Raw genomic sequence first — 27,495 nt, 5'->3', positions numbered from 1 at the left:
CGTCGCAGGATTTATACGTCACTTCTTTTAGTTTTTATGGCGCGCAGTTAAAAAAAAATGGACGTCAATGGCGATTTGTCGCCACTTGCAGTACCGGAGTGTAAACAACTGATAGATAGATAGATAGATAGATAGATAGATAGATAGATAGATAGATAGATAGATAGATAGATAGATAGATAGATAGAAACTTGCTGAAGAATGACCCAGGTAAGCGTTTTTGTAGAAAAATTCTGTTAAGAATTCAACATTTTAATCGAGTTTTGGCATTAAAAAAATCCTGCATACTCGCACAGAAGGTCCTATTTTAGAGTTTAAAATGAAATATTATTGTTTTATTATTTTGACATATTTATATATGTATATAGCCCATGTTGTTGCTACATAATGTGAACTGTAGAGGTATAAATTAAAGGAAATAATCATTAAAACATTAAACATTAAAACATGCATACAGTTTGTAGATATTAAGCATCAGTAAGTTAAGTAAATGCCTCTGTGGCCGCAGGGTGGCGCTGTGTGACAGGTTACTGCCTGTTGTTTTCTCCCTCTCTCTTCACTAATGACATGGAGAGTCTCTTTAATTGACTGTTTGTCTGTCTGGAGACTCACTTCGCTGCTCTGAGCGTCATTTTGCTCTGGATGAGTTTTCTCGACACACTTTGGATTTCACATCGCATCTCCACCGCCAGGACGCTCAATCCTCCAACAAGTTATCTCCCAGCAGCTTCAGGTAAAGTTGTCAAACTTACTTAAACCCCCATAAATCTGTATTTAAACTGTTTTTATTATCACAGAGTTTCTTTTTTTAAAATGTTTTTTTCACAAGTCTCAGTTTCTGCCACACATTCCGTCAATCTGCAGAAGAGAAATGTGACTCTGTTAAACACTTTATCAGATGTAGTTAGAATAAACTGTATTTTCTACAGTTTCCTGTAATGTTTACCACAAACTGTCTCATTCTGCCTTTTTGTTATCTGCTCTGTTTCAGGGAAAAAGTTGGAAGACACTGTGTCTTCCTGTCTGTGTGTGTTTGTGTGTGTGTGTGTGTGTGTGTCTTCATATACTGAATGAAAAAGTGTGTGTGCTGTCAGTGAGAGTGGCAGCTTGTAGATGTGCATGTGTGTGTGTGTGTGTGTGTGTGTCCATCCACTGCAGCAGCATGTTGCCCCCTGTGAAGAAGGACCGGGTCATTACTCATCTCCCAAGGGTCAGTAACACACACACACACACACACACACACACACACTCACACACACACACACACACACACACACACACACACTGTAATTCGATTGCAGCTAACAACGTTAACATCGATGGACACACTCATCGGGAGTCTCATTGTTATCTCTCTGCAAATTGGCGAGATGTTGCTCTCCTCAGAGAACCTTGTAGCGTCAGTCATGGTGACATTAATTGTTGAGACTGGATTTTTTTTAAAGGTTGCTGAATAAAATTTTTAAAAAGATGAAAAACAGCAACCAAGGTGGAGAAAACTTCTGCAACTCACAGCGATGTTATATGTTTTTCACTGAGCACAGAGCAGAAGCCTGCTAGTAATAATCTGATTTATGCAATTACTGATAAGAAATAAAATAATTTTAAAAAATATGCTACTTTGGCTCTGATGCAGCCTGCAGAGTAACTAGTTGACAAATACATTTAGTGAGTAAAAAGTTCAATATTTAACTCCAACGATGATCGATTTGTTGTTTGGTATCAAAAACATCAGAAAACGGTGAGATCTTGAGCTGACGTCCATAAATGTCTTGTTCTGACCACAAACCAAAGATATTCAGTGTTCTGTTGTAAAGGACTCAGTGAACAACAACCTGTTCACATATAGAGAGCTGAAATCAGAGAATATGTATGTTGTTTTCTCATATATTATATATTGTCGTTGTTTTAGTTAACGTCCTGTCAATCACCTTCTTTCTCACTGCGGCCCCAAACCGAATGTGCAGCGGTCTTCACCAGCACACAAGCAGATAGGACCGCCTCTTTCAGGTGTTCTCTCTCCTGATTGGATAACGTGGACAGGGATACCAGAAAATGTCTCCTTTACCTCCTGAGCAGGAGAGACGTGTTCCTGACCAAACACTCTGTAACACTGACTGCTGTTGGAATATAGAGAAATTTAATTCATAATTGAATAAAACAAACAAACAAAACGAAAACCCGTACAGCTGCTTTAATAAACCACATCATCTTTCATCTCATCAGCTGTTTCCTCCTCCCACTTCTCCTCACAGTGTTTTAGTCCACATGCAGCGCTGCACACCAAAGATGGCTTCCACCCGCAGGTGAAGGCTGTGTGCCAGGTACAGAAGGCAGGCACAGTGAAGTAAGACCACACACACTCTGATACGTGTCTTTAAGTCATGCTGTGTCTGCTGTGTTGACCACACCCGTCACATCTGACCGAAGGCTCCACATTTTTATTATCTTTAACAAATCAGCCTCGTGCCTTCCTCACCCAGTCTAAGTGACAGTGGAGATTCCTCTTTGAGATATTGTCTCCTGTAATCAGAAATAATTTGAAGGATCTTGTGTTTGTACACAGAAAGACAAATTGTTTGGACGACTCCGTTTGAAATTAATTTATCTTGAAAGCAAACTCTCAGCGCATGTGACGAGTTAAAACGATTAAGTAGAACTCCACTTGGTGATCGTAAATGAATGTTGAAGGATGAGCAGATGATCATCCCGTCAATCACACGACCGAGTTTCCATTGATTTGTAGAATTTGTTCAGATGAGAGCAGAAAGAGGCCAGTTAAGTGCCTCATGTTTGGTTTGTGGAGAATCACATTTAAAGTTATGCGAGAATAAAACATTCACAGGGTCTCATGCTGAATATTGAAAGGTTTAACATTCGTCTTCCTGTTGGCAGCTTCAACATCGCCAAGGTCATCGTAGTCGGAGATGTCGCGGTTGGGAAAACGTGTCTAATCAGCAGGTGAGAGGCGAGTCATGAATGATCAGATCGATCAGAGGATCGTGTGCCTGTTTTTAGATGTTTTATTCAATTCTGAGCTAAGATTTTTTTGTATTGCTTGATGAAGAGTTTCTTCTGTAGTTGTTTTTACTGCAGCTGATGTTGATTTTGTTCCAGGAAAACACAGTAAACCCTGAACATCGTGCTAAAAATGTTTAAACCAGTAACATTTAGTCTCTCTGAAAGAAATATGTGTGTGAAATAAAGTTGTCATGTTACGAATTAAAGTCACACACACGCGCACACACACACACACACACAGCTGGTCCAAATCATCACAATCTGTTTAACTGAGTTACTTCTGAGTCTGAAAGAAAAAAGGGGACATTTTTTTATTAGATTCGACTTCCATGATACTACTGTGAAGAAAAAAATCACAGTGAACATTTATTTCATTTAGTAAACTTCTCACAACCGCTGCTAACTATGGCTGCCGTTAGCTCAGTTAGCTCAGTTAGCCATGCAGTTAGCAGTCCAGACTGGGAGCATGGATGCCAGGGGAGAGCTGTGGACCGAGGCTAGCTGGTTAGCATGCTAACTTTAATATTTGGGCAGCACAATAGTCATAAAAGTAAAACTGTCATTCCCTCACGTCCTGTCGGTGGCTGTAGTTCACTTCTCTTGTTCCCGTCAGGTTTCGTAAGGGCGTGTTTGACAAGAACTACAAAGCGACCATCGGGGTGGACTTTGAGATGGAGCGCTTCGAGGTGCTCGGCGTTCCCTTCAGTCTGCAGCTGTACGTACGGCGCTGCACCACAGAAACACACTCAGTTCACAGACTGAGTCCTGAACAGATGACTGATCAAAACAAGATCAAGTCAACAAGCTGTTTAATGCCGCCTGCTCTTCATTGGGCCACATACAGTGTCTGGTCTAAAGTTAGACCCAATCACATGATTATATATATATACCCACTTCTGAGGTTATCCAACATCTTGTAGATTTCATTAGCTTGTGCCTTAAACTCTTTAAGTGCCTTAAATGACAAGTTGTTCCTGCTGGCTTTGGTCCTGCATGTAAGTGCACATGTGTGGAGGTAATGTGATTTAAAGGGTTATTACCCAGAAAGACAGGACAGGCTGCACGGGACATTTAACGAACTCTGCAAATAATCTCCACATCTGCAACATGATCGGACTCTTTCATTGGATATTCGTTTGGGCCGACATCACACCAGTGTGGCACGCCCCGCCTCTGTTCTGTTGACAGATCAGCATGCTTTTTTCTTTTCAAAATAAAAACCTGAAGATGCCGTAACAGCCGTCTTCTCTCTGCGTCTGATCTGTTTCAGGTGGGACACGGCCGGTCAGGAGCGCTTCAAATGCATCGCGTCAACATATTACAGAGGAGCACAAGGTGAATGATGCTCAGTCTCTGTCCTCCTCATCACGCTCTCTGTTTGTGTGTGTTGTTGTTGTGTTTACAATGTTTGTGTGTTCATTTCCTCCAGCCATCATAGTGGTGTTTGACTTGAGCAGTGTGAGCTCTTTAGCACACGCCAGGTAAGGAACACATCGTTACAATCTCATTATTATACCATTTAAATGCCATTTGAAGACTAAGTGTGTGTTTGTGTGTGTGTGTGTGCAGGCAGTGGCTGGAGGACGCCATGAAGGAAAACGACCCGTCCAGTGTTTTATTGTTCCTCGTCGGCACCAAGAAGGACCTCAGTGTGGGTGAATTTGAGCTGTTTTTTTGAGCCTTAAAGCACATAATCCTGTTCTAGTAGGAACCCAAAATAAAACCACGAATGTGAAAATGAGCTTTGCCAATCATCTCCTCGGTTAATTGACGTTTTTTTTTTTCAGAATATCTGAGCGACGGCCTGAAGATTTCCTCACTTCTGTCTGTTTGTTTCACTCCTCAGTCTCCTGATCAGCTGTCTCAGGTGGAGGAGGAGGCCATCAGACTGTCAGAGGAAATCAAAGCTGAGTACTGGGCTGTGTCTGCCAAGTCAGGTGGGAGTCACACACACACACACACACACACATATGAACATGAACACATCGTTATGCTTTTCATTCTCTGTTTAATCTCCTCTTTGTCTCACTAAGCCTCTTCCTTCTTCCCGTCTCTGTTTGGTTCCAGGAGACGGCGTCCGGGAGTTCTTCTTCCGCGTGGCCTCTCTGACTTTCGAGGCCAACGTTTTGTCCGAGCTGGAGAAGAGCGGCGCGAGGCACGTGGGTGACATCATCAGTGAGTCGGTCTCATAGCATCTCGATATTCAGTTATGTTGTTGATTAATTCATCTGCTCACTAGGCTCCCAATTTCTCCTCCTGTATCTTCAGATGAAGACGAAGACAGTCGTGGTTTATTTTTAAGTCTATCAAACTCGGTGTGTAAGAGTCTCTCAAGGTTTATTCCTCCAGCTGCAGCTGAAGCGTGGAAATCAGTTTTCTCATGACAGCTGTGAACCCGAGCAAACCCGCTCCTCTACAGCTCAGATCACAAACATCTAGAACACCAATTTGTGTTATTTTAACAACATTTTTCTCATCGTCAGCAAACTTGATATTAAAAAAATCAACGTGTTAGTTCATCTTTCCGACCTCTGATCTGTCGTCTGCGGTCCAGTTTTTTTGACTCAGATATCTGACAGTTGTGAGCAGTAAAGGTAAAATGTGATTTTTCCTTTTTAAACTGATTGAAGGGATTTTTTTAGACATGTTGGATAAAACTTTAGGTGAAAGAAAAAAAGGCAAGTATTTTCTTTAAGGTTTTCATGACACTGTTCACGGTGCGTTCAAGTGCACTTTGTAAACTCAGAAAATCGGCCACAAAGGTTGTTAAAAACTGAAATATTAAAGATGAGGCTAAAATCATAATATATTCTGTTAAATTCTACATTTTTTTATTGCATAATTTTTGTTTTTATACAATTTGAAGGTTGTACACAATGTAATTTGAAGGATTACTTCATTGTTGCTTTTTAATTTTTCATTGGATTTGTTGACAATACGTAGCTTTTGCCCATTTTTATCATTTTACTTTTTTGTATTCTTCGTTTGTGTTCATCACAGGGCTCACAGACAGCACGGAGGCCAATCACACACCCAGCAAGAGGAAGTCCAACTGCTGCTGATGCTCCGACTGAAGCTAAAACACAACAGCACCCTGAAGATGAGACTGAACTGAAACATGAACTCAGCTTTGCTCACTGTGGATATCAGCAACTAGACCTTGTAAAAAAAATGTCGTATCAACCAAATGATCTTGTATTTGTGGCCTGAGGGGAAGTTAGTTTGACATAATAAAGTCTTAAGTTGAAGCTGTGAAGATGTCAGTCAGCAGAATGAGCAGCTCCGCTCTGTGAACATTTATCAAAAGATAATTCTCCTCTTCATCTTTTATTAAACTGCACCTTGTCGTCCCTTTAATCAACACGCCTCCGTCTTTCTGTCTGAAGCAACATGTTTCTCTGCTTGCTGGTCAAAATGTCAGCACCGGCTCTAATGCATTTTTGTTTGGTTTCCTCAGCGTCATGTGTCTCTGCTGCTAATGTGATGCGTACGCTGGCTCCCATGACCGCGCTCATACCCACAATGCATCGCTCTCCGCTGACATAAGGGTTCTCATGATGTTAAAAAAGGAGGGATTGTTTGCTGGGACAGAAAAGAGCAGCACGTTACATCTGAGGCTAACTGATTAACCCACTCAAGTCGGGTCAGACAGGAGGAAGGAATGTGTGTTTTAATGAGCCTGCTTATGCTTTCAAACAGAAATATACTTAACATTTATACAATTGTAAATAAACTGGTTTTGATCACTGTGTTGCCCTTGTGTTGAAATAAAACAGTGTAAACAGCAGAAAACTTGGTGAATTCTTCACATTCTTTCTCCCAGCGAATCATAATTTCTACCGTGAAGAAACGCACGCACACAATCAGACGCACATCACGTGTTCAGAGCGCCGGCTTGTTTCCCAAATCAGTACGAACAAGACTCTGAACAAGAGTGTATAATATGAACACTTTTATTAAAGGGATCACAGGTAGAAAAGGTCATCAGCAGTGCCAGAGACATCATTTCTCCTCCATCTGCCGAGAACCGATCACAGCCTCGCTGAGGAAGACGCAGTATCTTAACCTGGCAGGAGACGTAAAACCGAGTACTCAAAAACCATACTTATTTAAAACAATATAGGTATTATGGGACCATGATACTTTTGCACACTGCAGAATGAAGCACACCATTGAATACCAGCTCTGCTTGTTTACACTGTGGCAAAAAAAAAAAAAACAAACTGAATGCACGAGTCGAGGGACGCAGAGTGGCCGAGAAACTGCTGCATGACGATCACGAAAGAGATTCAATGCGTTTTTAACGACAAATATTAATTTTACTGAAAGAGCTGCGTGCAATTGGGAGTATTATACAGAGTTAGGAGTATAAACACAGCGGGACATCAGTTTAATATATCTTCTGCTGATAGTGTTAAGAGATCTGACACTGAAACATCATCGTTTAAACTGTTGATACTGTCTGGGACTCAAACTGCAGCGGCTGTGTCTGAGGAGATCACATCCCACAAGGAGGCAAGTATCATTACCACATGTCCAAAAAAGTGAAATACTCACTGAACCGCAGACATTAAGGATACAAGATTCAAATTTAAGATAACTTTTAAAAATGACCCTCTGACACCGCCGTGGGCGCTGGACCGACACGGCGAGATGCTTCCACTTTGCTTGTTTAGGTTTTGTTACTAAAATCAATTCCTTTAAAACATGAACTGACTTCACAGAGATGCAGAAGTCATCGAAAAAAAAACAAACAACACATTACCTTGAATGTGGCACGTTGCTCTCGGATAGTCAACAATACATTAGAGGCTATCTACAGGAGCCAAAACACAGTCAGCTGATCATAATACAGCGTGCGGTGCAGACAGACGACGAGCAGAAATCCATGTTCAAGATAAATCATTTGACTTTTTTTGTTTTTCAAATCGGCCTCAACACGCGGCGTGTTTGTCACAGATGTGTTTGCTTTCGACAGATGTGAAGAGTGAGAGGCTTTTATGTTCAAACAGAAAAAGGAAAAAAAAGAACAGGTTTTATTCATTCTGATGCATTTCCATACAAAAATTAAATTTCCTGATTGGCTTGGCAAAGCGCTCTTTTGGCAACTGCTTGCAAACAATCCACCAACCGTAAAAGGAGGAAAGGCGGGTTGTGGCAGAGTAACTGTGGCCCTCGGTCGAAACCATTCATGGATCAAACTCAAAACCAAGCGCAAAATAATAAAGATAGTAGGACAGCTTGTCTGTGTAGGTCCATGTCCTATATGTAACTGCTGTCGGACAGTTCAAGTTTTTCATTTTTTTCTGTCATTGTTCTGTGTTTCTGCATGACATATACAGTGTTATTCTGACTATACAAAATACTATGCAGCCAGACGAGTTGGCTGCAGGTGAGGCGGTGAAACATTGGGGACGAGATGGGGAGACAGGAAGGAGTGGAGGTGAACCATGATAGCAGACTGATAAACTGCAGCTACAATATCAGGAGGTGAAGATGGAGAAGGCTCCGACTACTGCTCGGCTGCATGAAAGGACTGATGGGTGAGTTGGGGGGGGACAGAAGGTGGAGGGTGATCCAGATGGAGAAGCAGTACAGAGGATGGAGTTGGGTAGGGGGGGTGTGGCGACGCCCCCCTGCGTGTCCTATCGGTCCATTTCGTCCAGCAGGGGCGTGGCGTCTCCGGCGATCGACATGGGGGTGCTCTCGATCATCGGGCTGGGAGACGGTCGTGGCGTCATCCTCTGTGCTTTCTTCCGCCCCTCCGCCTCTTTCTCTTTCAGCCACTGCTCCGCCATCTTGCCCCAATCCACTGCAGAGGCGCTGCTGCCGCTGGGCCTGTGGAGAGGGAGGAGAGAGGGAGGAGAGAGGGGGGTGGTTTAGTAATGATGATAGGGATTGTGTGTTTAGCACCATCTACTGGCAGAAAAAGTTTCATACGGACATTGCACATCCTGACTTTGAGGTGAAAGGAAAATCTGACAGCTGGGACTTGAGAGAAGGTCTAATTTTAAAAGACAAAGGTAGAGGACATGTAACGACGCTTCCTCCTGTACTTACTTCGGTGGCTGCGGCTGTGGCGGCTGCTGCTGCTGCGGCGGCGGCTGCTGCTGTGGCGTCCGCCCTCTCGATGAGGTGGAGGATGACGGTGTGCCCGACGAGTGGCCGTGGTGGCTGCTGTGGTGGCCGTGGTGGCCGTGGTGTGACGGGTGGCCTCCGTGTGGGTGAGCGTGGGCGTGAGAGTGCGAGGACTGAGGGGTGGAGCCGGGGTACTGCGGCGTGCCCAGGGCCTGCTGGCTCGGTGTGGTGTAGGAGTAGCTGGGCGTCATCATGGGTGTCGCCATGGGCTGCTGCGGTGTGGCAAACACCTGCAGAGGAGGAAGGAAGGTAGTCTGAGAAAAGCGAATACATATTCTACAAGAAAATGACGAGTGTTATGGGTCGAACTGCTTTTTAATCCTGTAATTTTCTTCATAATTTATGAAAAAAAAAACACACATATGCTCCACAAATCTTCATGTTTACCATTAGAACAAACTCTTTCCTTCCTCATCATCATCATCTTCATCATTATAAGCTGCACTCACATGATAAGCAGAGGAGCTCCCTCCTCCTCCTCCTGTGCTGCCTCCGTAGCCGTACTGGCTGGAGCCCCACTGTGCGGGGGTGGTGTTTGGGTTCTGGCCCTGGCCCGTGACTGCTGCGATGGCACTGAACATCTGAGAGGTCATGTTGCGTGGGAGCGCGTTGACAGCCCGTGTCAAGTCTAGAAGAAGGAGGAATACATGAGGAGAGAGCAAAATGTGATACAACTGCTCTAATTCTGAAGATGTAGATCTGTGTGTGGAGGAGAGCACGACTCACCAGCGATGTTGATGTTGGCCGGGGTGGCGTTCAGGGATGCAGGTGTTCTTGTTCGGCTGCTGTTGCTGGGAGTGATGCCTTTGGGAGACATGGGAGACAATGTTAGATAATAACTCACAACATAAACGGCATAATAAGGACAATAAACAACAGGTATGAAGCGTCCATACCTGGAACAGGCTCTTGGTAATGGTCTTTAAACCAACGAAAAAGTCCATTCACTGTGGGAAATATCTGTGAACGGTAGCGGAAGCCGTCGGGGGTGATGGTCACAAACTCGACTCTAAAAAAGAAAAAAGACAGCAGGTTGAAATTGTACAGGTACGCAGACGTTGCTGTCTTGGTTGTGGAGCAGCTGTGTGGGGGAGTGAATAGGGAAATTTCAGATTTGCAAATATGAGCCTCTGTAGTAGCTTTGGACCTTTGCATGTCACCATGAAAATGTTAACAGCACTGAATAACATCGTCTGCAGTTTATGTGGTTTTTATAACAGCATGAGCAGCTTTGAGGAAAAGCAACATTTACATTTGCTTTTTAAATTTGTTTATTCAGCATTTTCTACTCATGGTTTTATTACAGCGAGTGATCAAAAACCTTCTGCTCACCGTGGTTTTCCGCGAGGCTGGTAGCCCAGTATGAATTTTCCTGGAAGATCTTTGCAAGCTGAAATAAAATAGGGAATAAAAGTGGGCTTCTCCCTCTTCGTCCTCACCAATAACTCCTCCATTTTCTGTCAGAGAGAAGATAAGACAAAGGAAGGTGTGAGAGGCGCAACTGCTGGCAGAAATAGAGAAGATTAAAGAGATCACAAAACAGACTGTAGAGTGAATCATGTGTACCTCTTTGCTTCCCCCATGACACTCCTGAAAGTACTTGTGCCCCAGGAGATCGCGGGCAAATGACGCCATTGGCTGAATGTACCGAGCGGTGATTTCATCCAGATCTTCAAACTCCTGCAGAGAACACAAGGAATTCTTTAAGAACGCTTTTCACAACACTCATGTTTCACAGTCCATTTTCGGTCGGTTTGATCATGAAGCACAAGATGATTCAAAACAGAAAGAAAGGAGAAAGACTGGTCTTACTTCATTGTTGATCCAGAGAGTGTGCCCTAAGCTGAAGGCGTTCTCTTTGCCTTCTTCTCTCACGTCCACGTGCTGGTAGATACCATCAGCCACCTGCCAAGCATCACACAGTCAGGCTTGAACATGAAACTCATGACATTAAAGTTAAATGGCTACATACAAATGTCCTGATTTGCTTTTTTATAATCTACTGATAGTGTTTTTTATTTCCTCTCCAGTCAGAAGCTCCGGCTCAACCTCCACGACACTATGAAATCTTTATTATCATTATTTATCCTGCGTGTTTTTCCCTCCTCCCTCCATTCAGCTGTAACATTTTAATTCTTCCCTTTATTGCCCTGCTGTTTGCCTCTATCCATTTCTTACCTTCCAGGTGACGGTGAGGTGGTTCTCTCCCTTGCTGCTGGGTCTGATGATCAAGTCACCCTGGTCCAGGGTCTCCATCATCTTCTCTGCCTGGTTGAAACTGATATTGTGGAAGTTGGGGTGGGCGATCACACGCTTTATATATGCTGGAGAGAAAAGGGGAACACAAAGAACAGGCAAATATTATAAAGACAGTGATGTGGAAGTAAGTTATGGGTTAACAAAGTGTATTATAGTAAAGACTGTGTAGCAGTGTACCATACTCCTCTGATTATTTTAGTAATCCTGTCGTTAAACTCACGTGTTCGCTGTTGTTTCTTCTTGAGCTCCTCCTCCTGTTTTTGGTCTTCGGTTTCTGTGTCGAAGTCGTAGTAGCTGTCCTTGGGGAGCTTCCACTCATTGGCCTTGTCCATCAAATCTGATGTGCGGCACGTGAGGTCAACGCTGAATTTCTCAATGTCGATTTTCATGATGCGGCAGTGAACCGTCATGCCCACCTGAGGGAAGAGTGGAAGAGGAACAATCAGGGAAATGGGCAACAATGAGTCATCAGATCGATCAGAAAAATTTACAGAAGAAAAACACCACCTCACCTTGACCCTCTCTTCAGGGTGTTTGACTACTTTGTCACTGAGGAACTTGGTTGGAATGAATCCCTGGACGCCATTATCTAATCTGGACCGCACCCCGATGGCCTGTCCCGGACAGGAACCGCTGTCAAAGTGATTCCAAACCTAAAGCAGGAACACAAAACATATACGATTTTAGTATTTTAATCAAATATGTCTTTGCTCCACATTTCACCTGTACCCGTTTTTTTTTTTTTTACAGGAAACAGCTGAAACTATGCTGAAACAAACAGCACTCCACCAGCTGTTTCATGAGAACTTTAAATTGACAAAAGAGGGAAACTCGGGTGTGTGGTACCTCGCTGAGTTCAGGGAAGTTGTCCTGCTGACAGAAGGGACACTGCCACAGCCCCGTAGCGTCATTGCGGATGGCCTGGTCGTAGCTCTCTCCCTGAGGCCGCCGGTGAGCGATACCAGTGACTATACTGGTGATCAGCTTACCTGGAAGAAAAGGAGGCAAAGACATCAACCACACCGGCCTGTGGTCTTTGAAGCTGCATTTCTACTGTCGCTACGACTACTGCAGCCACGTCTCAGGCTCAGGGCTGATGGTTAGGAATAATGTATATATTATTGAGCTTTGGTGAAGTTTTCATAGAGAGATAAATGTGTGTACTTGGGTGCAATGTGTATTACCAATATAAAAAGTCTCTGGAGTCTCCTTGGTGAGCAGGTTGAAGACCTCCTCAGTGTTGGGGACTCTGTAGGCAACTCTCAGGTCTTTGTACCTGCAGCTGAGCTCTGCACGGATATCATACAGAGTAATTCCCTTGTTGCCGTAACCCTGCAGGGACAAACAAGGACAGAAAAACAATGATTGTGAGAGGCTGTGAAACAAGGCTTAAGATTCTTTGGCTTTACCAGCTCCTGAAATACACAATGCTGTCTGATGTGTCTTTGTCTAGACTAAATATCATTAGCATTCTGCACAGTGAGATATTTTTATTTGGCTCTTACTTTGGCAGCCGAATGTGTGAGACATCACTGCAGTCAAATCCTAAACACACACACTGACCTGTCTCTCCAGCTCTTCAGCAAAGGCATCCAGGTCCAGATCTTTGAGACGTTCTGGATTTTCCAGGATCTCCTCCAGAGCTCCGGCTGGGTTGGCATCCTCTGCCGACTCGTCATACTCAAGGGCATCCACAGCCATCTTGCGAGCCCACTCGTACGTCTCAGGGTGGACGCGAGATCCGTCCAGAACCTCAATGTAGGAGTCCGTACTGTGAGGAAAATTTCAGAGAATAAAAAACTCATGATTTAAAATAGCCTGACAACGGGCTAAATTCTCACTATGGGAAACATCTAAATGGTCTGAGAGTGTAAAAAACCCAGAGAGGTACCGACCTGTCCCCAAGCGATGCTGTGTCGATCTTGATGAAACCGGCACAGTTGATAAAAACTTTAGGTCCCATGTGACACATTGTGACCAGCTGGGTTCTGTTTTCCAGACGAGTGTTGTTCTGCTTCAGAATCTGCACACATATAAGGACCATGACAGTGAGCAGATCAGCAGATAGGGCGCTGCACTTTCAGATAAGACGGCAGGTTTAACACAAACCTTCAGCAGGTGGGAGCCCTTCCTTGGTCCCAGACCACAGACGTACTGGACCAGGCTCTGAGTGTGAGGATGGGCGATGGCCTTGTTCACGTCCACTCCAACCTCATTGACACGGTTGATAAATTCACAGTAAAGCGCACAGAGCAGATCTTCCTTCACCACATGTTCCTGAGAACGAAAGTGAGGAACGCACATAAGCTGCAGGGTCAAGTTTTAATAATCGCTGCTGATGTTCAGGATTTTGGAGAAGCAGTGCCACTGGTGGATACAGAATTTATTAAACAAGGCTGAATATGTCACTGTGTGATTGTGACCAGACTTTTATCTTTAAACTATGTAATCTGCCAATTCGTCAGTCTCTCACCTGTAGCGGGTGTAGTTTGAGGCAGAGAATATCATCATCCGAGCTGCAAACCTGAGCGTACTCCATCAGAGGATCTTGGATCTTTCTGGCTATCGACACAGCCTGTCGCAGCAAGGGAGGATAATCCCTGTAATCAACCTGCATGGAGAGACAGCAGAGGGTCAGAGGTAAAATTAGCAGCTAAGGAAACACTGGATCACATCTCAGCCTGTGAACTTTCTGTTGTTAGGTTAGGGTTGAACAAGGAAACCAGTGATGTGTTTACCTCAGACTTCTTGCTGTTCATGTACAGCGTGGCCAGTTCGTTGTCAACAAGTTCCACTCCCACGGCAGGCAAAGAGGACTCTTGCTCAAGCTCGCTGACAGTCCTCTTGATGTCCTCCATGATCATCTGGGCATCTCTGTGCACACAGATTGTTTTCAATCTTGAATACTGCTCAAAATGCTTCCATGTAGTTTTCCATCACACTGAGAGAGAAATCAGCTATTTACCTGTTTTCCCCGGCGACAGCTACCACGTGTGGTTTCTTTCCGGTCAGAAACCTCTTGAGGTTTTCAATGTCATGGGCCTGAAGATGACACACACGAATGTCTTATAGATGCAACATGTTTTTCTATGAGAGAGAAAAATCTGTCGGCTGCACTCTGCTTGTACCTTCTTCTCTCTCTCATCCTCCCTGAAGGCATTCCTCCTCTTCATGAAGTAGGGCAGACGCAAGAAGTCAACCACTTCTCCTTCCCCGTTGATCAGAGCACAGAAGACTGGTGTGTCTCTGCGAGAACAAAGTTTGGAAGTAAGAAACTTTATTAATACATAAACATATAACACTGTTTGGTCTAACATGGTCGGCTACAGATATATCAGAGGAAGAAAAAAAACACTGTGGGTCACATACCTGCTGGGTGCATAGGCTACACCCAGCACCCGGATGCCTTTGCCTTGACTCTCATCCATCAGATCATCATCTTCCTCAACCTGCTGATCGGGCCTGTAAGGCGCCACTTTGAGCCAGTTATACAACCGACGACAGCAGGACTACAAAAAGAAACAGAGAACAGAGTTTATAATTAGATCTGAGGTTAAAAAATATATCAGACACACGTTGTTTAAGGATGTTTGAAAACATGAAGCATGTGGTAACAGTCTGTTAATTGTAATCATACATTATTGATCTGCACAGGAAGTCCACAGACACATCATGATGCATTACCCTGATAATGCTCTCTTTGGACTCTGCAAGCAGCTTGCTCTTGAGCTCCTTTGCCATCTGAGGGTAGAGGAATTGAGTGAGAGATCTCTCTATGGCTAAAGTTCGCTGCCTGTTCCACTCCTGCACCTGGTGACTGAACTCGTCCCTGTAATAGAACTGTTTGATCTCATCAAAGTACGTCTGGTCTCCAGCATATCTGAGGAGAAGCAGAGGGGAGACACAAAGGAGAGCCTTAATATCACCGGAGTCATAATTCAAAAGCCCCATGTTCTTCTGACAAGGACGTGGATAAAAACATAAGCAGCAGCTTAAAATTTCAAGACACAAAACTCAGGAGAGCTATCCTACTTATCATCCCCTCTTACACCCCAACATCCAAGCTGGATGTCTATACAGATGCTGAAAATAGGTCAGCGGTAAGTCACATCAGATCTATGGTTCTATCACCGAGGAAAGTGCATGAGCAAAACTGACAGGAATAATAAGACCGTAATGTGTTTGTATATTTATGATTGCCCCGTCTGTGTGAGTAAAACTAACTTGATGTGAGTGGCGCGCCTCCATAATCCTTGTTTTGCCTATAATCATGAAATCACATCATACAATCTGATTCCAATTTGTGGGTGCCTGATTCAAGACCAAGTCTCAACTAAATGAATAGAAAAGAGGGCTGAGAGGTGTTTTCATACTTTTGCTCCAGTATACTTTGTACCAAATGCTGGTTTCACTCACTATTAACTACAGTCAAGGTTCTTATGTAAAGCACATTTTCCACCCACCCCTTTTGTCTGGATTGAGGCTATTCATCATATGCTGATTCTGTCCTGACTTCACTGACAGATATCTCTTCAGGATGTCAGTATTGTCACTGTTCTTACCCTTTCACCCCTATAAGGTCGATACAGATGTCAATGGAAAGCAGCCCCTCGTCCTCTGCCAAGCACATCTTCAGGAACTGATCCCCATTCAGCTCCTTCACAGGCTTGTTCTTAAGATACTTGAAGGAGTAGGCAAAATGAGCCTCGTCTACCTCCTACAAGAAGAAGGAAAATGGCAAGACAGGTTAGGAATGGGACTCAAGAGTAATCTCTGCAAGTTTAGAGCATATTACACTGTGTGTCCATACCTTCTTGCCCTTCTTCGTAGGCTTGATATTGATCTTTGCCCTCTCCTGAAACGTCTGTCGGAGCACGTGTCTAACCAGAGGTTCCCGAGCGATCTGCATGGCCACCATGTACCTGGTTCCTTCCAGCACTGCCTCGGGAGTGGAGAACTGACTGCAAACATAATCTTTGGCCAGCTCCACAGGCTCAGCTGGGAACTGCTCCGTTTCGTGACGCTGGTAACTGTCTCTCAGATTCTCTCCGAACTGCTCTGGAGTTAACCCAAACTTTTTAGCCAAGCCATCTGTAGTTAGGAAGGAACAGGAAAAGAAGTTGAAGTACTTCCAAGCGAGAGAAGCTGAGAGTGATGTGCGTGTGGTACAAAGGGAGACTAACCGAGTCCTACGCTCTGACAGATGCTGTACATATCTCTACGAGACGCCAGCTTGAGATCGGGTCCTTTCTGTTCTTCTTCTTGCTCTACCTCCAATTCCTCTTCTTCACCTAAAGAGGCGGCCGATCAGTCATGTAGCAATTCGTTGAAATAACTGTTTCAATTCAATGATTCATCATCATCTAATCGCATGAACCAATCAGTCACATGCATCTTACCATCCTCTGACACTTCTTTTATCTTTTTCAGTCTCTTCTTGTTTGCTTTGGCAGCGTTCTGCATCTTGGGGATGTCTCGGCCATAGTAGAGCAGAAAGTGGTTGTACACGTCACCCAGCTCCTCAAGAGTCTGAACATCTTTCAGCCTATAAATATGATGAGATAGGTGTGAATGGAACAGAAGAACGGCAGATATATCATAAATTCAGGACATTTAGTGCAGTCACAACATTTTCAGCCTCAGTCCTCCAGTATTAGTGAGACGTACCTCTCCATGTCAGCGGTGTCCAGAGGTCGGATGCCATCAGCCAGAGGTTTGTCAGGGTCAGCTGAGATCTGTTCAAACTGGTAGGACTGCATCTTCTGAAACAGACGGGTCAGGTTCTGCTTCCTGGTCTTCAGTTGAGTCCACTGGGGAGTAGAGAAAGTAAATGCATACGTCAAGAAACAAGAAGTCGACTATGCAGGCCCATATGATAACATCTGAAGTAATATTCCTTCTGGAAAAAGAGCAAAACTGACTTTACCTTTTCATCCCACTGCCAGACCTTCCACAAGTCATTAATGTTGAGTTCTGGCTCCACATATTCTTTCCTGTAGAAAGCTATGAATGGAACCTGGCAAACAAAAAAAGGTTATTCTTAAAACCATAATGTATAAATTTCAGAGAGATTCGCCTCAGTCTAAGGAAACAGACTAAGAGAATTCATCATATGGTTTAGTGAGCGTTCTCTACCTCGAACTGTTGATTCCTCATGAAGTTGAGGGCCTCTTTAATCTTTGCAATTGTGCTGGGGCCTTTCCTGCTGAAGTTTGTGGTTGTCCCTCTGTCGAGATAATCTGTGCTCTCCTGTTTAGGGAACCAAAAAAAACCCCAGATCATCAACCTTTTGGGGAATTCTCTGTGGGTTTTTCCTGAGTATGTTTTGTCAGAGGTCGTACCTGCATGGAGATAGTAAGAGTGGAGAAGCCATGTCTGAAGATCCACTCTGCTTCTTCCTCCAGCTCATCATCCTCAGCAGGTTTCACAGGGATGGATCGTAACTGTACGACAGAGAACGAAATCAGGACGACTGATAGTCAGAGAAACACCATCAGCTAAACAGAGTCAACAGAATTTAAAAAGTTAAGAATTTAACAACCGCATAAACATCACTGTTATCTATAACGTTGACAAACACACACCTGGAATCTTTCAGGCATGTCCGTAGTGCGGATCTCATTGTCTTGGTCAGTCATGTGACTACTTTCCAACTCGCTGGGCTCGTAGATCTCAAAGATGCTCTTCCTGCCTTGCCTCCTCTTAGTCTGCTTCTTGGGGCGGTCCCATCCCTCTTCATCTTGGTCCTCTTCCTCCTCCTCAGCCAGGTCGCAAGCATCTACATCAAAGTCTGCAAAGTCAAAGTCGCCACCAAAGATTTCTTGGGCTTCCTGGAGGGCTCTGTGGGACGAGCAACAGTGAAACATGTTTCTATTACCACATGTAAAGCAGCTCGCCAGTTTGTTTTATTGTCTCATTGTTTACTTTCATACATCGATACTGTAACTTGATGAATGAGGGTGATATTCACAACGGAGGCAAAAACAATTTTCTTGCCCTACAATACGACATTTTTCAGGCGACAGACACCTCAAGATTTTCTGTATAAATTACGTCACTCACGCATCCGTATATCCTGAGAACTTCTTGCCCCTCTTTTTGGTGATTGGTTGGCCATCATCATCCACGATAAAATCATCTATATCTGTTGGAAAAAAGCACAAGTTTAAAAACTGATGAATTCTATACCCCATCATTTATAAAGTTTACATTCCTCTGTTATATCTCTGTTTTTAGGACATTCCAAGACGGATCTAACAATCCCTTAAACCTGGCCTACCTGACTCCTCGTCCTCCAAGTCTTCCTCCTCATCCCCATGATGCACAGGCTCATCGACAGCTTCGCCGTCCTCCAGATCGCCATCTCCATCCCCATGAAAGATCTCATCTGCGATCATGTCCTTCTCATCATCATCTTCTTCGTCATCGTCAAGTGTTTTCACGCGTTCATATTTCTTCTTCTGTGAGACAACAGAAGCATCAGCAGAGCTAGCTTAAATTTTTTTACAATTTCGAGTGTGCACAGATGACATGAACATCTGCCAGAGGCTGAAAAATGAGAATACAGTGATTCTTACCCTCCTTTTCACTTTAACACCCAAGTTTTCCTCAATGAGGTCAAGATCATCATCATCCAGGTAGTCATCATAGTCTGCAGAGAGAAAAACTCTTCGTCAGGGAAGACAACTTCAAGACATGTTACATTTCTATCAATGTAAAAACAGAGCCTTTGTTTTGTTCAAAATGATTATCAGAAAACGGCAAATGCGGCTGAAACAACGCAGTCACTTCCTTTGATAAGAACGCAAAAATATGAGGGGAGATTATACACCATACTGGCACAGAACTAACATCAGGCAGCATCTGTCCAGGTTAATCAACCACATAATTGTTACATCTGGCTGCACAACATATGGAGCTGAAAGCAGAGGAAGTAAAGCGAAGACAACCTGTTGCCTTACAGGTGACAGAAATACGTTCAATGTCTGTTCTGACTATCATAAACGTACATCATCTCACTTTAATGTCTACCATCCAGCACAGAAGGGACTCATTAAATTCTGTAACATGTAATTGCAATAAACAGATTGGCAATACATCTTGAAACGTGACCTTAACACTCAGGACCTGATCCAGAAGCAGTTTAGAGTTCCCTTTTTTACGTTTAATGCTAAAAAATTATGAGACAAAAGTAAAGGGGAATCTCATGCAGTGCAGTGAAAATATTACAATGAATACAAAATATACCCTGACTTATACAAGACTTCAGTAATTGTGAAGTGACGCAGTTTTTATCAGTAATTTATCTGCCATTATGTACAAACATGCCAACTTACAGCATCTGTAATAAACTAAAATACGACCTTGCGGATTTAAACATCTTGCTCTAATATGCATGCTAATGCACCGCACATGCCGTGACAGTCAGACAGCATCCAACATCTGCCACTTACATGGTTGAATAAACTGAAAGCACTGATTAAATATGAAAAGCAAACTGATTTTCTAAGAAATTTCTAAGGGACCAAGTTACATTAATATGGAAACAGACAACTTTCTGCCAAGTAGTGTTACTGTTGGTGGGGCTGCTGATGAAAGCTGAATTGTTTCAGTTTTCCTAAAAATCACAACTACCACCAACACAGGATCATAACTGAGCTTATTAATTGATTTCATCTATAATAAAGACATGAGAGCAGCTAGAAATGGCGCCAGGCTGCCAGTCAGTCGAGCCCTGTGGCAGACAAACAGCTTGAGGAGAGCAAAGTTTACAGAAAATAAATCTAAACAATGGTTTAGTTTAGTTTTTGCTTAGAATATGGTGTAATTATTCTAAAGCCATCATATTATGCCTACTTTGCCATTTTCCCTTCTGTTAAGAATAACGTGACAATGCTGCTTTCCCTCTACTGGCTGACCAGGTAACATTAACAAGTCCATAAATCAGACAGGTCTGACTGATCAAACTCAGAAATCAGTCTTCATTCGCAGAATATGAAAGTAAAAGGGAAAACAACGAAGGGGGCCAGCCAGTTTATAATGACCCCTCATAGAGTGAATGAGTTTTTAGGGGGCTGTTTCTTTTTGATTTAGTGCCTGTAGAGGTTGATGGGAATGAGGAAGCGTGTGCATGGGAACAGGCTCAAACACGTACTGTAGAGTTCCAGTGCAGCATCTCCATTTGCAACCTCTTTAAACTAACAACAACCTGCAAATATACATGGTATAGAGGTTGCACCCCTTTAAAAAACACCTGATGAGCTTACTGCGCTTTTTACGTCGATGCCTCACTTCCTCTTCTGAGTCACTGCCCGCTGCACTCCCACTCTTTTGAGCCTCCTCTTCCTCCTCCGGCTCCTCCTCGTCTCCATCATCAATGAGTCCGCGTAGATTTCCCTGCTCATCCTGGTCCTCTGTGTTGTCTTCCTCCTCTTCATCTGAGGACACATGACAGATGAGCGCTCCACACATCACAAAACCCCTCCTCTGACATGTGATACTCAGAGCTAAAGTAACTCAAGTCTCACCATCTTCTTCCATAAACCTCTGGGTCTTTTTAGGCTTTAGGTCTTTCTCATCAAATTCTTCCTCCGACTCCTCGGCCTCGCTCTCAATGAAGTCCGACATGACTGCCGATCCTGAGAAGAAGAGCAAGGTGCTGTTAGTGAATTTTAACAGCATCAGCAAAGCTTTACTCTGTTTCTCCAAGAGCCACTTAGAAATATAAATGCCAGACACAGACAATATCACACACATTCACCTGTAATTCCAATTCTGACTAACATCCTGATAACTCATGGTCACTTCCACTTTAACTTGCTTTAAAGTTGAATAACTAATTTCTTTCACACTGTCCGGCAGTATTTAATGTATATTCCTACAAGTATTACATTCGAACATATTATAAATCAACTATTATCACCAACATGACCTGTCCAAAACCCAGCCAAGTTTGTGCAATGTTTGACAATAAAACATGAGTTTCTCCTCCGCATATCTGCGTGAATAGAAGTACTAAGTGTTACGCTGGGTTTATAACAGGTACATGTGGTTCTTTAATAAATTGTCTGATGATGACAAAAGATGACAATACCCGACCCGCCGGAACACATGATGGCAACTCCTTTAGAAATACATCCAAAATTGATCAGGTACATTACCCAAACGACGTTAAACTAATCAAACATAATGAGAAATATTGTATGTTCACATCTCTATGAAACCTGGTGATGGTATTAGCATTTTACCAGTGATATAACAGCAGCCATTGAGCTCAATAAAGAAGGCTACACCTAACCTCAACGTTGTCGCAATGCGCACACAGACACAACATGGACAGACACGACAAACACACAGCTTGCTTACAATCCAGTTAACTTTCGCCAGTGTTATCAAAAATGATTTAATTAAGTTGGCACATAAGCGGCCCCTAAACAAAAGTTTACATTATCTTGTGATTTACAGTTAATACCGTTAGCTAACATTACCATCCAGGTGAGCTAGCAACCAAGAACCTGGCTAACACAAGCCAGCGATGCTAGTTAGCTAACGAGCGGTATCTTGCTAAATAGCTGTCATTTCATTTCACATTTCAAATATTATCTTTCTTATACACGCGAAACGTGTATCGACAACGATAGAAAAGCCGAACCAAACCCACTGCTGTAGAAATAAGCCAAGGCCTCGGAACCAACTTCGCAGTCTAACGGTAGTTAATGCTATAGCATGTCACTAGTTTAGCTTAGCATTAGCTGCAACAAACAACAACATCCAACTGCATTAGCTCGTTAACGGCCCGGAGCGAAGAAGCACAATCTTCAGATCGCAAACGACCGCGGAGAAGTTGGACTTACACGTCTGGCTGCGGCGGTATATCCCGTAAATGATTGCAATAATGACGGATTGTGTTGTGTTTTGTGTTTCGGGGGGGAGCTTGTACTTGTAAAAAAAAAATGGCCGAGAACAAGCGGCGTGAACACAATTCCGGGATGCGGTGAGGGAACTTCCCATCCCGAACACTCTCAAGGTGACGCCCCCTGCTGGTTCACCTTGATTCTACACACAACCAAACTACTAAACACGAGTACGAAATATATATACACATTTGATTTTTCAAGGTGGATTTAATTATATTGTAATAAATGTCAACATGCAGCAGAGCGAGGCCAAATAAACCCAATTTAAAGCAACAAAAGATAAATAAATAAACGGCTTGCAGTTCCCACTCCGAGCCGCTGGGGGCGCTGTGTCCCGAGCGTCACACTGGCAAACGATGCCACTTCAATGACGTAGCGAAAAACAATACAAATCTCAGAGAGGCATCGGCGGCTGCTCGGGGTTGCAGGAGGAATGGGTGGCTTAATCTGTGCTGTTCTTCCACACTCTCCACCGGCGCTTCTAGTGTTACTGTTGTCCTGTGTGTTCGGGCTGTCACTCGGCACCGAGCTGAGCTTTGTGACGTGCGGATCTGTCGTTAAACTGTTAAACATAAAGCACAATGTCAGACTACACTCGCACGACGTACGCTACGGTTCTGGTGAGTTTCCTGTCATTAAACCGTTACTCGGCTTTAGTAAACAGCTAGCTTGACTTTCTACATTAGCTTCATCTACCTTCACCTGCACATGGAACTAAAACTGCGTGGCTGGGTGTAAAACACATGTCAGTGATTACCTGAGTCACTGTGACATGTAATCAGTGCTGACTCCTGTCAAACAGCGACACGCGCCCAGGATGGATGACGTGTGGCCTGTTTTAGCTGATATTTTTTTTATTATCAAATATTTAAAGGTGAAGAAAAATGAACACTTTCCTTGTGAAAAAATATAGATATATAATACACAGACAAATGCTACGTATGTTAAATCCTAGCATACGTTTCATACTATTGTTTATTTCCTAGTAAATTATAGAAATGTACAATTTTATTTTGTGTACTTTTATGTGCTAAAGTGTAACAACCTCAAGTATGTTTTGTACACTTTATATCACCATATATATGCTTGATTAGTTTATTTAAGTACATTTAAAATGTCTTAATGTGATTCTCTTGCAAATATACAAGCAATAAACCATTAATATTATAATTGCAGTTATAATAACCTATCTATCTATTACTTTGCTGTACTACTTTCTACATATCTTTACTCTTAATCAACATAGTAACCTCTTTTTAAGTTTGAGTTATTACGAATTAGCTCTACTGTAATAGAAATGCTGCTAACTCAACAAAGGGGAGTTAGTCTAGATAAAACAGTCAGGGGCTCTGTTGTTATAAATTAGTTGTACCACACATTAAATTGTAGTTGTGTGTCTTTAGCCTTTAAACCAACGATGTAAGTTGACATGAGCCCTCAGGTTCAGAGTCAAACTGAACAGTCACTAATTTTACTCAGTTGAACAAATCCAGTACTCAAAATACAACATGAGAATTGGCAGAATATTTAGCAGATTCCTAGTTTTTGTTTTTTTGTGTGTGTGTGTGTGTGTGTGTGTGTGTGTGTGTGTGTGTGTGTGTGTGTGTGTGTGACAGGTAGCGGGCAGCAGTCTGTAACAGGAGTGACTGCAGTGGAAGACAGTAACAGCTACTGGAGCGTTCGAGGGACGAGTGACACACGGTGTCATCGAGGTACCCCGGTCAAGTGCGGGCAGACGATCCGCCTGACCCATGTCAACACAGGCCGTAACCTGCACAGCCACTACTTCGCCTCCCCGCTGTCCTCTAACCAGGTGGGTGGTGTGTGAGAAGCACACAGAATGAGAGGAAACGTGTTATGTAAATGATTATCACAGCTCCCAGCAGAGGTTAAGAAAGGATGTTCAAAGATGGTCGTGACATTTTGCCTCACTAGCACCCTGCCAAGCTAAGGCCACTGAGAGAATGACATATTACTGAAATGTTGTCAGAGATGTAAAATACCAAGAGGTTGCCCTTCACGCATAGTGAAACCTAGACCGACAATTGAGTTGACAGCAGCTTTTACACTTCAGGAAACTCACGAACTTTGCAGGAAAAGAGCCGCGGGTCAGTAAAAACCTCTCCATTCTTGAGGACGTGTGAAAACGCTGTCTATCCAACGTGTTATGAGGCTGGAAGATGTTTACCTTGAGATGATAGAAAGTGTCATATTTTGGTACACTGTCTATACCAAGGTGGTGATTCCATTTACATCTCATAAAGTGTAAATCAATAAAGAGGTCTGCTTGCCTCATGGCACTGCTTGATTTACAGGATGGCTGCATCAGTGTGAGGAAAGCTCCTTGACACAGAGAGTCCTGTCGGCTTTATTACCTCTGCCAAGGATGTTATGTCTTTGCCCGTGTCTATTTGTTGGATGATTTGTTGGTTTGTCAGGATCACACAAAAAATACTGAACAGATTTATACGAAACTTGGATGGAGAATAGACTCTATTTACATTTGGTGCAGATCTGGATAAAGGGACCACAACAATTCTGACTTCTTTGGGAGGCTAGTATATATGAGTGAGGACAAACAGCACTGGGCCTTGGTGGAGGTATGTAATCTACCGACTGGCATTCTTGATTTATCTGTAAGCAGTTTGAGCTTGTTTTGGATAATAATGGTCAGTTTCAAGCCATGTGACTCTCAGGTTTTAGTAGGTGCTTTTAAACAGTGTCATACATACAAATATATTGTGCCTTTCACAAACCAAAGACACCTCATCCTCTCCTCTAATGCTGGGCTTTTACTCTTTTTTTCCCCCTTGTCAACAGGAGGTGAGCGCATTTGGTGATGAAGGAGAAGGCGACCACCTGGACGAGTGGACGGTTCAGTGCGGGGGATCCGTATGGAAGCGCGAGGAGGCCGTCCGCTTCCGCCACAAGGCCACTGATGCGCTGCTGTCAGTGACGGGGGAGCAGTATGGACGGCCGATCCACGGTCAGAGGGAAGTTCACGCCATGTCGGGCCCCAGCCAGCACAGCCTCTGGAAGACCATGGAGGGCATCTTTATGAAGCCCAGTGAGATTCCACTGGGCAGCCGAGACTACAGTCACCCACACACAGAGTTCTGACCTTGACTTCTCTTCTCTGCTTCAGTCACCTCCCATTGTTCTGTCTGTCTACCGCTGTATTCCTACCTCTGTACCCGCAGTTTCCCCTTTTCTTGTCTCGTCTTTCTCATTCAGTAACTTTTACACCATCTTTTCACGAGACTGTGCCAAAGTCTGTCATGAATCAGGGTACAACGACTTCATCTTTTCAATCCTCAGCAACCTCTCTCACATTCATTGTGTTGTAGGAAACACTACTTGAATCCTCACCGATCCAGCAGCTACTCCCAGACGGCTAACAGCATCTGAATAGCCTTAACATGTATTGAAATGCATCTTTTGAAATACAGTTTGTGACACTTTACATCCAAGAAGACGCGTTCTTCTCAGCTGTTATTTATTGTGCTATCAGCAGTCACACTACATTGCAGAAGGCAGCGCAGGTTTTGTGAATTGGTACACTCAAGTCATCTTGTGAGTCTTGTGTTTTGCTGGACTAAAAAAAAAAAAAAAACATTGTTACACTTGTGCCTTTATTCTTTTTTAAGAAGTCATAGGTGTTTACATTGTGGAGCCTTTTAAACTTTTGGAAACATGAGAGTTTGAATGTGTTTTTATGGTATTTGTAAGCCATATTCTACCCAACATGCAGTGTTACTATGTCAAATTACCTTTTTTCTCCTTTCTTTAAGTCCGATTCAGTATTGCATATAAAGTCTCCCACTCTAACTGACATGAGAAAATAACCAGTTTGAGGTGTTGTTTTAATGCACATTGTTGAACTGGATGCTGTTTATTGTTGTTGTTTGATCTGTTTCTAGGTTCTGGGAGAAATTGCAGTGTTATAAAACTCATGCTGTCTGTGCATGTACATGTGTTAGATCAACTCTTAGGTCCAGAGGTTCATGTGAGCTACAAACATCCAATGAATACCTCATATTAAAGTGTTTTTTTATGCATACCAGTAATCAGCGTGTGATTTCTTTATATGTAGACATTCTGCTTTTTTAATTGGTAAAAAACTGTTTTATTATCTGGCCACTCTCACATGAAGCATCACTGATTCCCCTGATACTGCATTTATAAATTCTGAAATGAAAGCGAAACAACAGTGTGGATAATGTTTATAAAGTCAGTCAGCCATAAGGAGAACGTTAACGTTAAATGGGGCCCAGTTGCATCATGTTCATGATGCTCAGATTTTATTGTAAACCAAAATACTCAGCATTAGTCATTAAAACAACAAAATAAACTTTGTATTTATTGCTGCCTGAACAGATTAAAACCTGTTTAATAGTGAAGCCCCTCTCCTGAAAAATGGTAGGAGCCATTGTTTTCACAGAGCTAATGTTTGAGTAAATTTCCTCTGCTATGTCAGGACCTGCACATAAATTGATGCCAGAAAAAAAAGTATTAAATTATATACTAAAAAAATAGGTAAGTGGCAGAGGCTTTAGACCCAGATAATCATGTAACAACCAACTTCTTTCAGTCAGCTTAGAAAGCTGCTCCAAGTAAGTGTAAAGAGGTGAAAGATAACCAGGAAAAATGAAGATGCAACACCTGTCAGAAAAAAAAGTAAATTATAGCTATTGATAATAATAACAGTTAGTCTTCATGTTTTATGTAGGTGTGACACAGCAGAAGCAGATTTTGGGGAGCGCACATTCACTGGACCTTCACAGGGTCCAAGTGTTTCTGTCTGCAGGCCTGCAGTGGTCAGAGAAGTTCGAAATGACCTTATTAAGTCCGACCCCTTAATTCCACCCACCAAAATGAAAACAGTCCTAAGTATTGTCTGCCTGGACCATTACGCTAATGCCTTGTTTGTCCACTTAATGGCATGTTTTGCTTCATTATCTGTCGGTTAATGGGGTTCGGGTGCATCTGCTATGAGGCTGTTCTCACTCGTATTTGACCTTTGCTCCCTAATTATCATGATTTAGAGCGAGGGCGGATGCCAGAACTGCTCCACGGGAAAGTCCTCTCTGACACAAGTTGACAAATGTGCAAATTCACCTCCAGCCATCACGTACTGCAGCGGGCGAAACAGAGTTTTATA

The 27,495-nt window shown here is 43.2% G+C and overlaps 3 protein-coding genes across 8 annotated transcripts; 2 read left to right on the top strand and 1 right to left on the bottom strand.

Annotated features, from left to right (window-relative positions):
- Positions 1 to 61: 61 nt before the first annotated feature.
- Positions 62 to 7,240, top strand: rab34b (RAB34, member RAS oncogene family b). Of its 5 annotated transcripts, none has more exons than XM_037118809.1 (12): positions 62 to 210; positions 509 to 733; positions 992 to 1,210; positions 2,256 to 2,347; positions 2,896 to 2,961; positions 3,635 to 3,736; positions 4,292 to 4,356; positions 4,451 to 4,502; positions 4,591 to 4,676; positions 4,809 to 4,958; positions 5,089 to 5,196; positions 6,022 to 7,240. In XM_037118809.1, the coding sequence occupies exons 3-12, from the start codon at positions 1,163 to 1,165 to the stop codon at positions 6,081 to 6,083; spliced, it is 831 nt and encodes a 276-aa protein (XP_036974704.1). In that variant the 5' UTR covers positions 62 to 210; positions 509 to 733; positions 992 to 1,162; the 3' UTR covers positions 6,084 to 7,240. The 5 variants fall into 5 exon arrangements, with proteins under 5 accessions (XP_036974704.1, XP_036974705.1, XP_036974706.1 ...); XM_037118810.1 differs by having other exon boundaries at positions 118 to 210; positions 574 to 733; XM_037118811.1 differs by having other exon boundaries at positions 125 to 210; positions 607 to 733.
- Positions 6,961 to 22,441, bottom strand: supt6h (SPT6 homolog, histone chaperone and transcription elongation factor). Of its 2 annotated transcripts, none has more exons than XM_037118805.1 (37): positions 22,272 to 22,441; positions 20,946 to 21,056; positions 20,685 to 20,855; positions 18,996 to 19,069; positions 18,698 to 18,878; positions 18,481 to 18,562; positions 18,003 to 18,258; positions 17,760 to 17,861; positions 17,554 to 17,667; positions 17,345 to 17,434; positions 17,086 to 17,228; positions 16,818 to 16,963; positions 16,602 to 16,709; positions 16,229 to 16,509; positions 15,981 to 16,135; positions 15,103 to 15,298; positions 14,788 to 14,927; positions 14,547 to 14,664; positions 14,384 to 14,460; positions 14,157 to 14,292; positions 13,892 to 14,029; positions 13,528 to 13,695; positions 13,314 to 13,441; positions 12,982 to 13,189; positions 12,603 to 12,750; positions 12,265 to 12,407; positions 11,931 to 12,071; positions 11,639 to 11,834; positions 11,338 to 11,483; positions 10,972 to 11,064; positions 10,726 to 10,839; positions 10,492 to 10,616; positions 10,056 to 10,168; positions 9,886 to 9,963; positions 9,609 to 9,787; positions 9,082 to 9,389; positions 6,961 to 8,859 (listed from the first exon to the last, which is right to left on the bottom strand). In XM_037118805.1, the coding sequence occupies exons 2-37, from the start codon at positions 21,043 to 21,045 to the stop codon at positions 8,667 to 8,669; spliced, it is 5,289 nt and encodes a 1,762-aa protein (XP_036974700.1). In that variant the 5' UTR covers positions 21,046 to 21,056; positions 22,272 to 22,441; the 3' UTR covers positions 6,961 to 8,666. The 2 variants fall into 2 exon arrangements, with proteins under 2 accessions (XP_036974700.1, XP_036974702.1); XM_037118807.1 differs by lacking the exon at positions 22,272 to 22,441 and adding an exon at positions 22,079 to 22,186.
- A 265-nt stretch (positions 22,442 to 22,706) lies between these two features.
- On the top strand, positions 22,707 to 26,401 carry sdf2 (stromal cell-derived factor 2). Its single transcript, XM_037118813.1, has 3 exons — positions 22,707 to 22,954; positions 23,951 to 24,147; positions 25,155 to 26,401. The coding sequence occupies exons 1-3, from the start codon at positions 22,768 to 22,770 to the stop codon at positions 25,452 to 25,454; spliced, it is 684 nt and encodes a 227-aa protein (XP_036974708.1). The 5' UTR covers positions 22,707 to 22,767; the 3' UTR covers positions 25,455 to 26,401.
- The last annotated feature ends 1,094 nt before the right edge of the window (positions 26,402 to 27,495 follow it).

This window comes from Acanthopagrus latus, chromosome 13 (assembly GCF_904848185.1).
Source record: "Acanthopagrus latus isolate v.2019 chromosome 13, fAcaLat1.1, whole genome shotgun sequence".
In the NCBI taxonomy this organism is placed as follows: Eukaryota; Metazoa; Chordata; class Actinopteri; order Spariformes; family Sparidae; genus Acanthopagrus; species Acanthopagrus latus.
Note: the sequence above shows the minus strand (reverse complement) of the source record. Positions and strands in the feature narration are given on the sequence as shown.